Below are 14,765 nucleotides of genomic sequence, written 5' to 3' on the forward strand. Positions count from 1 at the left end.
CATCTCCAGGCCTAGAGGTGAACGGGGCTGGGCCCTGCGGTCCTGTTGGCCTGTCCTCGGATGTCTTCGGCCCTCTTCTTTCACCATTAACGTGTCTCGCCCTATGGAAACCCCATGGGAGTCTCTTGATGAGTCTAATTGTCATCCTCCTGTTGCAGTTTCAGCTGCGATGTATTAACCAGGCCCGCCTGGACTGAGAAGGAAGGTCGGATTCTGTTCCCCATTTGCTGTTACCTTGGCCCAACTCTTCCCCTGTTTCCGGGCCCCAGTCCCGCCCTCCCGCAGCTCTTACTGGTGAAGATTCATTTATCCTTTTTCCTTTTCCTCCTGGCTTAACCTCTCTGCACCACAGTTGATCTGTAAAGTAAGAATGGGACCCGTCACAGGGCAGTTTGAGAATTAAATATATTACTGTAGGCAGAGTGCTTAAACATAATAAGAGCTATCTAAATGTAATTAACGTTTCACTCACTGGAGTTCTGGGCAAGGGTTTTGACTACCTTCGAAGAAGGCGTTACAAAGTCCAAGGCCAACTGGCCTTCCTCTGGCCCCACTGGAGCCGGAGTGCCCATAAAGCAGTGGGGGTGGGTAGGTGAGCCCGGGGCTAGAGCTCGGGCCCCTAGCCAGAGGGCACCTCCCCAGTGTGACAGCCAGCAGCACCCGCCCATCACCAGTCTCACCTCAGCCCAGTTCTCCATCCGTGAGCCCACCTCAGCAGCACATGAGTCCACTTGTGCACCCACATTGCACTCATGTCCACATGTACCCACAAAACTCCTCTCTTTAGCATGTCTACCCAGCAGACACACATTCACACATGTAATCACATGTCGAGAAACCCTCCGGCACCCACACATATGTGTTTCCACACAGATGCCCGGAGATGTGCGCACACCTGGGTGCAATCCTGCTGTTCCACTCACAGACAGCTGCCCGTAGACGGAGCTGTGCAGAATGAAGATGCTGACAGTGTGCACCCAGCGCAGCTGCATGGTGCCCAAGCTCCCTGCTTCCCTCCAGCTCCTAGTCCTGTCCTCCGTCTCCAGCAGAAGAAGAGAGCTTTCAATTGGTAAGGGACCTTAGCAGCCATCCGGTCCAAACATTTTTTCTCACTTGTGAATACACTAAGGCTCAGAGAGGGGAAGGGCTTGCTAAAGGACACACAGCAAGGTGTTCATTTCCTCCCTGTTCTGCATCGTGGGCATTGTGTGTTAAATCACTCCCCCTTGTCCCTCACCTGAGCCTGTCCAGGAGAGGGAGCCTAGAGGGAGGCGAGGATTGTGGCTCTGGAGCAGGAAAGAGGAGAAGGTTCAGAGCTGGAGGGAGGGTGAGAGAGTGGAGGAGGCAGGTCATCAAGGTCCGGATGGGCTGATGAGACCAGCGAGAGGGGAAGGGAGGGGTCAGTTGGCAGAGCTGAGAAGTCCCTCGAGCTGGTGCCTTCTGAGCTGGGGAGGGATGGAGGGATGGAGCGGGTGCCCGGGCCTCAGGTCCAGACTCCTGATGGGGCTGCTTCTGAGCTGTGTGGCGTCACAGCACAGAGGGCTGGCTAGAACAGTGGCACACTCTGGAACTCTCCCAGGGCTCTGTCCTGCTCAGAATTCCATCACAGGGGTGGAGGGCCAGGTTGGTGGCCAGGAGAACAGGGATTGGTCCTGTCCCTTCAAAGAGCCCTTGTCTTTTCAAACCACTGGCTTCTGGTCTCTAAATATTCTTAATTATTTCCATTGCCCTGAGGGCTCACATTTCTGCTCCAGTTTTCTGGGCTTGGGACTGGAAGTGTGGAGATTCACCCCGCTGTCCAGATGTATGTTGGGGGACTCGCCTTGGCCCATAGTGAAGCTGAGGGACCATCTCCCTACTCCCACCGCCACTTGTAAGGGCCTTTTCAATATGTGTGTGCATGTGGGGGGCTGGGGGGGACAACAGTTCCCTGCATGGAGGAGCTCCATGGCCCTGGAAGACGTGGAGAGTTCTCTCTGATCACAGATATAAGTGTAAAGAGAGGCAGGCCACAGCCGTGTCCCTGGAGGGATTGCTACTTTATATTCTGAAGAAGAATACAACTAACGAGAAACACATATTGTGGTTATTTTGTGGCAGGCAAGAAGCATGTTATGATGTGAAATTCCTTAACCCTCCCATCAGCGCTATGAGGTAAGTGCTCTTATCATTCTCAATTTAGACATGCGGAAACTGAGGCACAGAGAGGGTAAGTAAATGCTCAAGGTCACTCAGCTAGGAAGAAACAGAGCCCAGTTTGGACCCCAGCAGTCTGGCTCCAGAGCCCAGGTGCTCACCTCTACGCCACATCATCTTCTTGCTGCATGCTGTTTTCTATCTTCGGGGGTAATGTATCAGCTATGGCAGGCCCCCAAACCCCCAAAGGACTCCATTAAAAAAAAAGGTAGCCGCATCAAAGGCTTTCTGAAAGTTTAAGTCATGTTCACGTATTTACCCCTTAAAGAATTCTCATAAATTACTCAGGCGTGAGTCTCCCCCACGAAGCAGTGAGTGATGTTTCCTTAAGCTTGGAGTGACTGGTGAATCAAATTTTTGTTATCCATCAGTTGGCAGTTGGGCACAGGGATGTTTTCTGGGAGGCAGCTGTGGTTTAGTGAAGTGAGCACTGGAGTGGCATTCAGGGTTCATCCCCCAGCTGCACCACTGACCTCAGTGCCAGTCAGGCCCAGCAGCCACCTGTGTCTGAGCTCCATCTGAGAGATGTATCATGAAGGTGGGGTGGATAAAATCACATCTTGTGGGGGCCCAGCGCAACTCTTGGCTAAATCTGAGACTGCTGTGACCCCAGGGACGGAGGACCGTCCTGGAGACCCCAGACTAGGCCTTTTTCTGCTTCTTGTGACTTTGGGGACCCTCCTAAACCGCGACCCTTGAGGAAGATAACAGAGGTGCAGACAAGGCGCAGGGTTGGCTACATTGATTTATTGGAAACACAGAGACAGAGACGGACACGGCAGACGAGGAAAGGAAAAGGCTGGGGGTTTCTGGCTATTGGCCCCACGGCAGCCTGGTCCTCTCTGCGCCGCAGCTCCCTTCCTGCGTGCGCCAAAGGGACTTCTTTCTGGGGTAGCCCTTCCCAGCAGAAAGAGGCAGACGGAGGAAAAGGGGATCGCAAGTAGACGTGAGAGGCCAGGAGTGGGGCGGGCCTTTCAAAGCGCCAGGGAAGTAGCGGAGTGCCTGCTCCGCCCAGGCATGGGCGGGGCTGGACCAGGCGGGGCGGGCCGGGCCAGGCTGCGTAGGGGAGATGCCTGGGCCGGGGGTTTGAGCTGGGGCGCCTAACATTTGCGGCAGCTGCTGGCGTAGGAGCCCACGCCGCAGGAGCTGATGCCGCAGGAGCCCACGCCGCCGGTGCCCAGGCCACAGGACGTGATGGAGTTGCAGGGCGCGCAGGGGGCGCACAGGCCGGTGCTCACCGCCAGGTTCCCGGTGCAGGGGGCGCTGCAGACGCTGCCCGTCACAGGCCGGGAGCCCGACACGCAGAGGTCCCCGCAGACGACCCCGCCCCGGGAGCTGCTGACAGCTGCGAACGCCAGAGACCCCGCTGAGTCAAAATTCTAGGGGGCGAGTCATCCCGCTTCCCTGACGATGCCCCTCCCCAGGCCCTGAGTGCTGGGTTTTAAAAGTCAGGAGCATCTTTACTTGACCACTCTAGGTCCATTTAGCCTCAAAGCTGTGGGTTTTCCTGCTCGCTGACCCCAAATCCCTCCTGCTGGGAGGTCAACCCACTCTTTCATAGTTAGGTTTCAGGGAAACCCCTCCTCCCGGACTCCGCCATCCCTTCCGGGAAGGGAGTAATCCGTCCACATAGGGCCCGTGCTACTCACAGACATTCACAGCCCCAACGCCTTCACACAGCCTGACAGGGAAGGAGAAAAAGGCAACGTTAGTGGCTCCCCAGAGCTGCAGACAGAGCGCCACAAACCCCAGGGGGGGGGGGTCGCCCACAGGAGGTCAATACTGCAGGAGCAGAGGGTCTGAGGGAGGGGAGGGAGGGGAGGGAGGGGCCCTCCCAAACTGCGCTCTCCCCAAGAGTGATCTGTAATACGTTTGTCCCAGACCACTGGCACTGTTGAGCCAGGAGAAAGGGTGGCCTTAGTTCAAGGGGCAGGAAGGGGCAGCTCAGGGCCAGGGTGGGTTGGGCCCCACCTCTGCTCCTCGCCCTCCAGCAGGCGCCTGTAGGTGGCGATCTCGATGTCCAGGCCCAGCTTGGCGTTCATCACCTCCTGGTACTCCCTGAGCAGGCAGGCCATGTCCTGCTTGGCCTTCTGCAGGGCCTCCTCCAGCCCGGCCAGCTTGCGGCGGGCGTCAGTGAGGGCCACCTCGCCCTGCTGCTCAGCCTGGCTCACAGCCACCTCCAGCTTGGAGTTCTGGGGACCCAGAAGAGAACAGGGTGGGTTGTGGTCCCTGGGTCTCTCTGTCCATTTCCTGCATGTGTCCAGGCCTCCCACCCAGCTGGGAACACCCCAGAACAGGCCTTTTGCCCTCATCCCCTGGGTCTCCCTGAGTGACCGCAACCAGGGACCCTACTCATGCACATGGGCTGGGGGATGAATGGTGAGATCCACATGGGGCACACACTGTCGGAGGGACCCAGGTAGGCCCCAAACGAGCATTACCTGGCTCTTGGCATTCTCGATCTCGGCGGTCAGCCTCTGGATCATGCGGTTCAGCTCGTTGATCTCCTCCTTGGTGCGGCGCAGGGTCTCCCCGTGCCGGACCACCGTGGCCTTTATCTCCTCGCACTGGGGGGAGGCAGAGAGGCTCCTGAGGCTCAGGATGGGACATCCCATCCATTCAGGACACCAGCGATGATAGTGCAGGTTGTACAGTGCTCAACCTGTGCAACCATACGTGGCAGCCCTGCCCTGCCTTGCTAACATACACCTCACATCCCTCCCACGGCCATGTCAGGAGGCAGGTGCTCTGTGCCACTCACCTTGCTGCGGTACCAGGACTCCGCCTCAGCCCGGCTGCGGTTGGCGATGTCGTCGTACTGAGCCTTGATCTCGACCAGGATGTTGTCCATGTTCAGTTCCCGGCTGTTGTCCATCTTGACGATGACCGAGGTGTCTGAGATGTGGGCTTGAAGGACACGGATCTCCTGCAGATGGTGGGGGCAGTGGGTGGAAGGAATTGCTCACACAGCCTCCCCTACCAGCCTATATGCAGTCTTCTCAGCCCTTCCCGGGGCTCCAGCCCCTGTGCCCTCTGACAGCCTCATGGATGGCCACCCCTGCCCAGATGCCGTCCACCTCCAGTCCCAGACCAAAGGCCTCTCTTCCAGGCCGGCTGCCTGATTTCTACCTGGACCACAAGCCCTCACCTCCTCATACAGTCGCCGTAGGAAGTCGATCTCCTGGGTCAGCGCCTCCACATTGGCCTCCAGGTCCGACTTGCGGAGGTAGGCGCAGTCCACGTCCTGGGAAGGTGGGGGGCCCTTTGAGCTCAGTGGAGCCCTGGTGATCGTCACCCCAAACTCCTCTCTTCCCACCCATTCCGTGGAGGCCAGGGGGAAAGGATTCCCCAGTGTTCCCATTCCCATCCCATCTCCACACCTTCCCACCTCCAGGACGGGCCTCACCACCTCCTCCTCTTCTAAGAACAGACCCTGGTGCCTTGGAGATGGGCCACCAGCCTTTCCCCCCTCCCACCTGAGACATCTTGTCCCCCCACCTCTCCTTTTTACCCTCCCCTCTTCCAGGAAGCCTGTCAGACTGACTCCCCATCTCGGCCACCTTGACCCTTGCCTGTCCCCCACAGTCCTCCAAGACTGCCCCTTGCCCCATGGCTCTGCTCCATCCGCCCCAAACCCTGGCACTGTGGCCCTGCTCTTGGTCAGACTTGCCACAGTGCTAGACAGGACCCTGTCCCTCCACAGAGAGACTGAAGCTGCCGTGCCCGTGTGTGGACCCCAGCCACAGACCACAAACTCGGAGGCAGAGCAGGACATCCAGGGGGTGACCCAGCCGTGTCCCTGCCCCAGGGCCGGGTGCTAGCGGATATTCCAAGGTTACAGCCCTTTGTCAAAGCCCTGGACGTGCCTTCCAGGACCTGATCTCTGGGGATTTGCCATCCTGAGGTGGCGAGGGCACTGTGCCCCACACTGAGGTGGCGGCCCTGGGTCTCCCCTAGCAGAGCCTGTCACTCCGAGAGCCCTCGTGTCTGTGCCCACCCATCCCACGTTACCCACCTTCTTCAGAGCCACAAACTCATTCTCGGCTGTTGCTCTCAGAGAAACTTCCTCCTCATACCTGAAGCACAAGAGGGCAGAGACGGGGGTCACAGCAGAGCGGGTCTCCCCGACCCCCTCCACTCATCCCAGGGAAGGGGGAAGTGTCAGGACCCCCCGCCCCTCAACACAGCTGGCTCCTGGCAGCCCTGCCGGGTCCTTCCTGCTTGGACTGGGGTGTGTCTGTCACTCTTTCTCCACCGAAAAGGCTTGAGTGGCTAATCTTCTGGGACCTCACAGCCCTGTTCCCAAAGCTGCTCTGAGTTCCTCTCAGGAGGCAGATAAGCCTCAGCACCCAGCCCCACGCAGGAGTGGACAGCACCAGCTCTGGGGCGCTGAGGCCCCACCTCCCCTCCTCTGGAGTCCATCTTGGCTCAGGTGTGGGGGCCTATGAGACCCATCGGCCGTCAGCACTCAGCACCCTTGGCAGTGGGATCCCCCAGAGCTCCAGGACCCGGGAGCCCTGAGGGACCAGATGCTCACATTGGGTCCAGGGGCTATGGTTGGAACCTGGTGGTCAGGAGAAGAAGGCCTGGGAGATGGCAGAAGGCCCTCCCACAGAGCACAGAGGGCAGCTGCCAGGTGAGCAGGCTCAGAGGAGAGAAGGCTGAAGTCGGGGAGAGCTGCAGGGGAACCTGGCCCGCTACTCGCACAGGTAGCTGGGCCACAACTGCACCGATGAGGAGACCCTGCCTCACACTCCTACCCCGGCCTGCACGGCCATGTGCCCTGCTTGGAAATCCTTCTTGTGTCTAATCCGCTGGGCTTTAGCCTGAGTCATTTCCTGGGCCCAGCATCCCTCCTGGCTGCCTCACCTCTTCTTGTAGCCCTCCAGCACCTCCTGCACGTGGTTGAGCTCTGAGGCCAACCTCCCGCTGTCGGCCTCCACGCACTCGGCCTCCCGCCGCAGCGTCTCGATGTAGCCACTGAACAGAGGCTCCAGGTTGCTGTCGCAGCACTTGCGGTTCTGGTAGAACTGCCACTTGGTCTCCAGCAGCTTGTTCTGCTGCTCCAGGAAGCGCACCTGCCATTTGGGGTGGGGAGGAGGGGTCAGATGGCTCCTGGTGCCCCAAATGCATTTTTGGGGGGAGAGAGGTGATTGCTTTAAGGTAAACTGCCAGCCCAGAGCTCCGCAGAGATGACAGAGCTGGGCAGTGAGAGACAGGGCCACTGCTGGATTTCTTGACTGGGTCTATGTCTCCATTTTCCAGCTTATAGATGGGAGCAAGAGGCTGGGGAAGGTCAGTCCCACTCCAGGTAAATTGAGTTATCCCGACCTGATGAGTCCAGGTGGGTGTGGTCAGGACTCAGTAGAGGTCTCTTCCTCTGCCCTGAGTGCCTATCCTGAGTGGTGGGTATGTTTCAGGTAGGACGTGATCAAGGATACCCAAGCAAAAGGTGACCCTGTTATCCTGTTCCTATTTCTTATGTGCATTTCTTGTGTCTTGTGTGCATGTACGTCCTCCTCCTCTGACAGGCAGTGCCAAGCCTTGTCCTTGTCTCTCTGTGGGGACCCTGCCTGTCTGGATAGAGATTGTATTTAATAACAGTGCTATTAAATCAGGAGCCCCTGCCCTATACTCATCTCTGTGTCTGTCTGTCCTGGATGTGTGTCCATCTCTTCCATCAGACTGGGAGCTCACCTGGACCACATCCCTCCTGCCCCTGACTACCTCTTCAGTGCACAGCCCAGGAAGGGAAGGTTCAGGAAAGGCGTGATCAAGGACACCCACCTTGTCGATGAAGGCAGCAAACCTGTTGTTGAGGATCTTGATCTGCTCCTTCTCCTCGTGCTTCACGCACTGCGCGTTGGGGTCGATCTCCAGGTTGAGGGGCGCCAGGAGGCTCTCGTTGACCGACACGGTGGTGATGCAGGGCGGGCTGGGTCCGCACACGCCGCCAGAGCGGTATCCGAAGCTGCGGCCGCAGGAGCCAGCGCGGAAGCCCCCACAAACGCTGCGGCTGCCGAAGCCGCCGGCGAGTCCGCGGTAGCAGGAGATGCCGCGGTAGGGGGCGGCCGTGATGCAGCAGCGGCCGGGCCGGGGCCCGCAGGCCGACACGCAGCTGAAGGCCCGGCTGCTGAATCCTGATCCGCAGGCCATGGTGCTTCTGGAGGTTTGGGTTGCAGAGTACAAGGTGTGAGGTCTGGAGTCTTGCTGGAAACTCCAATACGCTCCTCTCGGCGCCCCGGTCCTATTTATGCTGGGATCTGAGCAGGCTGGGCTCTGCGATGGGGTTGGGGCAATTTGTGCTTTATAGGCTTGGGCGGTTAGGCGGGCTGTGCCTCTCTAGAATGTGCTTTAATGGTGGAGTGGCCCGCACCCTCCTCTGTGTAAAGGATGCCAACCCCTGGGCCATCGGGGACTCAGCATGTTTCATCTTCAAAGTGCCTCGCCAACAGGACTTTCACGCATCTGAGGGTTTGCTGGGAGAAGGGCAGGGCAAGTGGGGGGGTGGGGGAGGAGTGGGGCCAGGAGAAGGGGAAGAGAAGGGAGGAGGAGGGGACCTGTGTGCGTGTAGGGGATGAGTGGGGAGGGGACCCAGGAAAGATTGAGATATTAGCAAAACGTCTAGAAGTTTCCATTCCAGTAGTGGCCGAGAGGCTACTAAACCACGAATCTGGATTTTCCTCATCCCCAAATGGTCCAGTGGGCTGATCAAAACATCTGAACTTTCCTACTGTGGCAGCAGCCAGCAGATTATTAAATATTTGTGTTTTATGGCTTTTTCAACTTTTATTATGAGAGTTTTCAAACATATAGAACAATTGAAAGAACGGTATAAAGACATCTGGTGATGTTCCCCCTCGATACCTGGAGTCAACAGATGTTCACACGCGGCCACCTTTGCGTTCACATGTGCCCGCTCATCTGGCAGTCACAGAAAGTGTGGCGCGTAACCCTCAAACACCTCGGCGTGTGTTTCCTAACATAAGGACAGCACCATTTTCACATGCGAGAAAATGAACAATTCCAAAGAGTCATTTACTACCCACTCCATATTCCATTTTCCCAATTGTCCCGAGAATTTTAAAAAATAGGTTTTATGCGAGTTAACCTGTGGCTCTATTCCTCGTGTTTTCCATAAACTGGGAGTGAATTCCAGAGCTGAGCTGTTCAATATGAAGCCCATAGGCACAAGTGGCTATTTAAATTTAAATTAATTGAAATTAAATTAAAAATCGAATCCTGCAGGTGCACTAGCCGCATTTTAAATCCTCACTAGTCACACGTGACTGGTGGCCTCCTGATCGGATAGCGCAGATCTAGAATGTTTCCACCACAGCATAAGTTTCTGTTGGATGGACCAGAGTGGTCCAGAGGCTGGGTGATGTTTAGCTTAAACATTGTGGGGCAGAATACTTCGTAATAATGCTATATTACCCCTTATTGTATCACAAAGTGTCAGGTTGTCCTGTTGGTGGTGCCACACTGATTCGCTTGAATACATATTTCTCTTTACAATGGGACAGGCCTCTGTAGGGAGATGTGGGTCCTATTTTAATAAGAGGATATTTGCTTTTCACTGGACACCTACTATGTGATCATCGCTATATGCCATATACGATCTCCAGTTCTTGCATCAACCATATGAAGTATGTACCACTATTCTCATTTTACCGATGAGGAAACTGAGGCTCCAAGAGGTTAAATAACTCAGCTACAGTCTCCCAGGTGGTAAGGAGCGGAGCCCAGGAGATGCAATGCCTTCTTGCCTACAAGCTATGGCAACCCCTGGATTTCCTAATCCTTGGAAAATTTCAAGAGGGTAAATTTCAAGAGGGTAGAGAACGTTGTTTAGGAGGGGATATCTGTGGATTCAGGATTGGGGAGAGTCAGTCTAAGGAAGATGGGCAGGGTCAGAGGGGGCTGGGACGGTTAGAACTGGGAGGGGCCAATGGGGCGTGATTTGGTACAAGGGCAATGCGAGGCTGGGGCTGAGGGGCATGGGTTGGATCACAGGACACTGCGGCTGAGATCTGAAGGGAGGGGATGGGAAACGGCAGTTTAGTTATCTGTATACCTCTGCTGACTGTAAGCAGCTTGATCAGTCGTACTGTGTTCTGCTGACCCACAAAGCACCCCCTCTCCAATGGAGCAGGTCCGGAAAAAAGATCCCGTAAAGTAAGGGGTTTGCATTAAATGGAAGAGAAGACAAGAGGAGTGAAATGAGTGGTTGGCAGCCCCCTTTAGCTGCTGTGCCTTAGGGGGAGGGCAGGCAGAGCAGCTTAGGGATGGAGGAAGCAGGCGGGGTTGGTGGGGAAGGAGAAGAAAGGAGAAGAGAAGAAGAGAGGGCTCAGGGCAGGGCTGTGTCTCTGTGCAAAACGTTCTGGAGCGAAGCCTGGTGTCAGGACAGACGGGGTCACGGACTGTGTCAGCTACCTGGTCATCCCAGAGGAGGGAGTGGCACCTGCTGTCACTTTATGTGTTTGGGGAACTGGGCGAGCACTTCCGAGGCCCTTTGTACCTTCCCTGCAATTCCGGGCCCTGGCCTCAGTTGAGCCCTGGGCTCCCAGCTGGCTGGTGTCCTGAGAAGCGCTGAGTCAAGGTGATCTCGCACGCGCGGTGCCGTCTCTCCCAGCCTAACTCCTTGTAAAAACGCCCCGCACACACACGCGCTAATTACCCACGGCTGGCCCTTACTAAGCAGTTTTAAGGAAGCGAGAAGCAATTTAAAACAAGGTGCAAAAAAATTCAAATGTGACCCATGTCGTTAAACTTCAGGTGTTAATTGCTGCTAATTGTTGAAGACTGGAAAGGACATTCAGCCTGTGTGGTTTCTTTGAATGAAAAAGCTTGTGGTGGGGGAGGTGGGGGCTGGCCAGAACTGCCCCTTTACCGTCTTGGCTCTGGCAATGCGAGCTTTATGGAGGTTAACATTGTTTTTATTGTGAAATACGTCACACACACACCCTCAAGAATGGATAGGTGGTGTGCCTACCACCTATAGGAAGAAATAGGACATCCGTGGAACTTGGAGCTTCCTCTGAGCCTCATTCTGATCGCAGCCCCTTCCCTCCTGGCCAAGGGACGGCCCCCCTCTGGGATTTTGTGTTGAATCGTTCCTTTGCTTTTCCTTACAGTTTTAGTAAGCACATGTCTGCATGATGGTGCACAAACCAATGTATGCATAAACCTAAACCACGCATTGTTTAGTGTCCCAGTTTTTGAACTTCACGTAAATGGAACCTTATTGTGTGTGTTCTTTCCTGTCTGGTTTCTTTGGTTTGGTGTTGTTTCCTGTAGCTGTGTTGTGTTCATTGTCACTGTGGGTTGTACTCATTGTTCGGCTACGCCGCAGTATATTCCTCTTTCCGCTCCACTGGCCTCATGCTTGTTCCCAGGGTTTGTATTACGGACAGAGCTGACATGAACATTCTTTTCCATGTCTTCTGATGCATTTATGCAAGAGTTGTTCTAGGGTATATGGTTATTTTTTAAAATTATGCAAGTCATATATGTTTAGTGTAGAAAGCTATTTTATGAATATTCTTCCAAACTTACAAAATAATGTCTCCTGATGTTCATCTTACTTTTACTAGATACTACACTGAGAGCTCCAAATGCGTTAATACATTTAATTTTTACAATTGCCCTCTGAGGCAGGTGTTATTATTCTTGTTTTACCGGTGGGGACCCCAAGGCCTAGGGAGGTTTAGAGACTTGCTCAGGTCATGTAGTTAGTGGCAGAGCTGGCACTTAGAGCTTGGTGTGTTTGACCCCCGTGCAAGGGATGAATTGATTCCATTGCACTCTCATCCATCACCACTCGCCCTCATTACAGATATCACACAGCAGGCAATGTCTGCATATGACGTGATGCCCTTCATGGTGCTTTCAGGGTTCAGAGGATGGAGGAGAGCTCACCCATGTTCGTGCCGAGCTTCCAGTGCTACAAGACAAGCTGGACACATAACCAGATCATGAACAAAAATGCAAACCCTACAACACATCAATGGGTATAGACGCTTGGTTCATGGGTCTATTCCAAGGGCCTGGCACATAGTAGGTACTCAACAAATTTTTGTTGAATGAGTGAAATGAATACAAGCTGCATATTAAGTGCTGAGTAATGGAGCCATCAAAGCTTGGTGGTTAATTGTGCAAAGCTTTCTGGTAGGATGGGGTGGGGACCAGATGAAGCAGACCAGAGGACAACCATTCCTGGGGGTGGGGTGGGGTGGGGTGGGGTGACATTCCTGGCTGGGGACTGAAGGAAGGATGAAGTGAGCAGATGCATCTTTGACCAAAGCAAAGTCTTTGACCTGAATGATGACAAGGTAGTAGGCAAAGCCAGCCAATGAGGGCAAGAATCCTGGAGGGCTTGGGGCAGTAGAGACTGGGAGGAGGGTTGGGGAAGGAAAGAGAGAAGTGGCTGGGAGGTAGATCTGAAGGAAAATGGAAGAAGAAGATGCTTGGTCTTAGACTATTACCCTCTAGGGCCACTTGGAAGAAGGATGGAGACTGGCTAAGGGGTGAGGAGAATGGGAGGAAGGAGAGATTGGAGGAGACAGAGGGAGGAGGAAGGAAGTGGGAGAGAGTCAATGAAACATGGGGAGAAGACTCAGGGGAGAATGGTGGGGGACACTCCAGGGGTGGAAGAGCAGAGCAGGAGGAGGTTGAAGGGGGAAGGGGCATAGCACTGAGGACAAGGTGTAGACCTACCTGAAGAAGTGGGCAACCTTAAATGCAGCTTTATAACAATGGACCCACACGGGGCAGCACATGGACATGGGCTGGGGAAGGTGCAGGGGCTTAGCCTGTTTAGTGGGATGGACCTCACCAGGGGTGGAGCTCTTGAGTCAGGCTTCATCCCCACCCAGGCTCTCCACGAGTCCTCTGGAGAGTTCTGATGGATAATTGGCTAGTGTCCTGGGCTGTCTTGGCTGAGGAGGCAGGGTTCTGACTTGGGCCTTTCCTCAACTCACTAACCCAACTTCCCTGCCTGGTGGCTGGACCTGAGGTCAACTCCCTCATCACCAGTCCAAGTGTTGTATAAACAGCTACTCCCTCACCCCTCAGTTTCCCTCACTGGAACCTGGCGTGCACCTGCTATCTATGAACAGAAAGCATAAGCTGCAAAGTTACAAAGGGCACAGCCCCTGGGATACCTGAAGCCTGGGGTGTGGATGCTTTGGTACCCTCCAGATGCAGAACCCACAGACTGCCTCCTAGCCCACAGCCATGGAACAGAATCCCAGAGATGACACTGGCCCTGCTTCTGATGTCTCTGCCTCAACTGACTTCCTTTCTCCCTCTCCACCATCACAGCATCTCATGATCCATTTCCTCCCCTACAGTAAGGGCCTTCAGATGCCCTTAATGTCCACTTTCTGAAATATCTCCATGCACTCTTTTGCACCAGCACTGTCCCACCTGCCTCCTTACTGAAGCCAGTCCTCACTATTTCCAGGGAGCCTTTCTTGCCTTTCCCATCAGACTAGCTGCATTTCACATTGCCCCAGAATGGGCACTGTCAGTAGGCATTGCATTCCTGAGCATCCGATGGCACATCTGAAAAGCGGTCCTGTTCAGACTTCTGGCTTTTCTCATGAACTTGGGTTTGTCTTCCTGGTCAGATCAGAAGCCCCAGGATCCATGTCTTCTTCCTCCTTTTGTGTTTCCCTCCCTTCAAAAATAAGACAGGGTTCTGCATAAGGCAGGGTCTCATCAGTCACAGAATCCCTGAATCCCCCAAGAAGATGTTATCTCATCTAACCCATCATCCATCTTGGAGAATCTGCCTATAATATCCTCTACAGGAACAAGATGGACTAAGGGAGACTTGAAGAAGAATTTCCTAATGTTAAACTTCCTAATGTTCTTTCCAGGCATCCTTTGAAACAAGACCCACTTGGGCTAAAAGAAGAAGCTCTGATCTCTAGTTCTGAAGGTCTTTTGGTTCATCCTGTCTCCACATCCATGGTGGCCACTCCAGAATAGTGTTTCTCTTTTGTTTAAAGCTTCCCTAAGTGGGAGACATAATGCAAGCTCCTTTAGGAAACCATGACTACATGCCCTCCTTCTGGGAAGTTCTTCCTCGAATCCAACTTCCATCTGTTTAGCGGCAGTGAAAGCCTGCCTTCTCTTGATGTCTTTGGAGTTCCATTTTACTTGGGTGGATTATCAATGGCATATCCTCCACCCTCAACCTCATGGTATCCCCTGGCTACCGATAAATCAGGAGGTTTTTGGATCAGGCAAAAAGCAAGATGAGTGAGCATACCATTGATTTATGACTGAAGATTTCTGATGGCCTGTTAAGGCCAAATAAAAAATATAAATTTATGAGTAACTTATGACAGGCTTTTTGGATTGTCCAAGTTTCTCTTTTCATCCACTAGTGTGTCTGCCCAAGGACTGGTGACACTTTCTCTTTGTCTAAGAGGAGAGATTCTCCCTGGGCCTTTCCTGGGACAGCTGGGCTAGAGAGGGAACATCAGGAGGGCGATTTGTTTTTGGGTTCTTTTCCAGGATAAAGGGAATAACTATGGCCAAAGGTCTCAGTTACTCCC

General features: G+C 54.3%; 1 protein-coding gene and 1 long non-coding RNA gene across 2 annotated transcripts; one reads left to right on the forward strand and one right to left on the reverse strand.

The window, feature by feature from the left end:
• The first annotated feature begins 1,736 nt into the window (after positions 1-1,736).
• Positions 1,737-5,422, forward strand: LOC111773987 (uncharacterized). Its single transcript, XR_002808769.2, has 3 exons — positions 1,737-1,873; positions 2,101-2,154; positions 5,306-5,422. It is a non-coding gene; the product is annotated as an uncharacterized lncRNA (long non-coding RNA).
• Positions 2,928-8,420, reverse strand: KRT81 (keratin, type II cuticular Hb1). Its single transcript, NM_001346216.1, is given in 9 exon segments — positions 2,928-3,541; positions 3,846-3,877; positions 4,168-4,388; positions 4,638-4,763; positions 4,958-5,122; positions 5,345-5,440; positions 6,212-6,272; positions 7,066-7,274; positions 7,984-8,420. Coding segments are annotated over 9 exon segments (1,524 nt in total). The 5' UTR covers positions 8,353-8,420; the 3' UTR covers positions 2,928-3,296.
• Positions 8,421-14,765: the final 6,345 nt, after the last annotated feature.

Source organism: Equus caballus, chromosome 6 (genome assembly GCF_041296265.1).
Source record: "Equus caballus isolate H_3958 breed thoroughbred chromosome 6, TB-T2T, whole genome shotgun sequence".
NCBI classification, from domain to species: domain Eukaryota; kingdom Metazoa; phylum Chordata; class Mammalia; order Perissodactyla; family Equidae; genus Equus; species Equus caballus.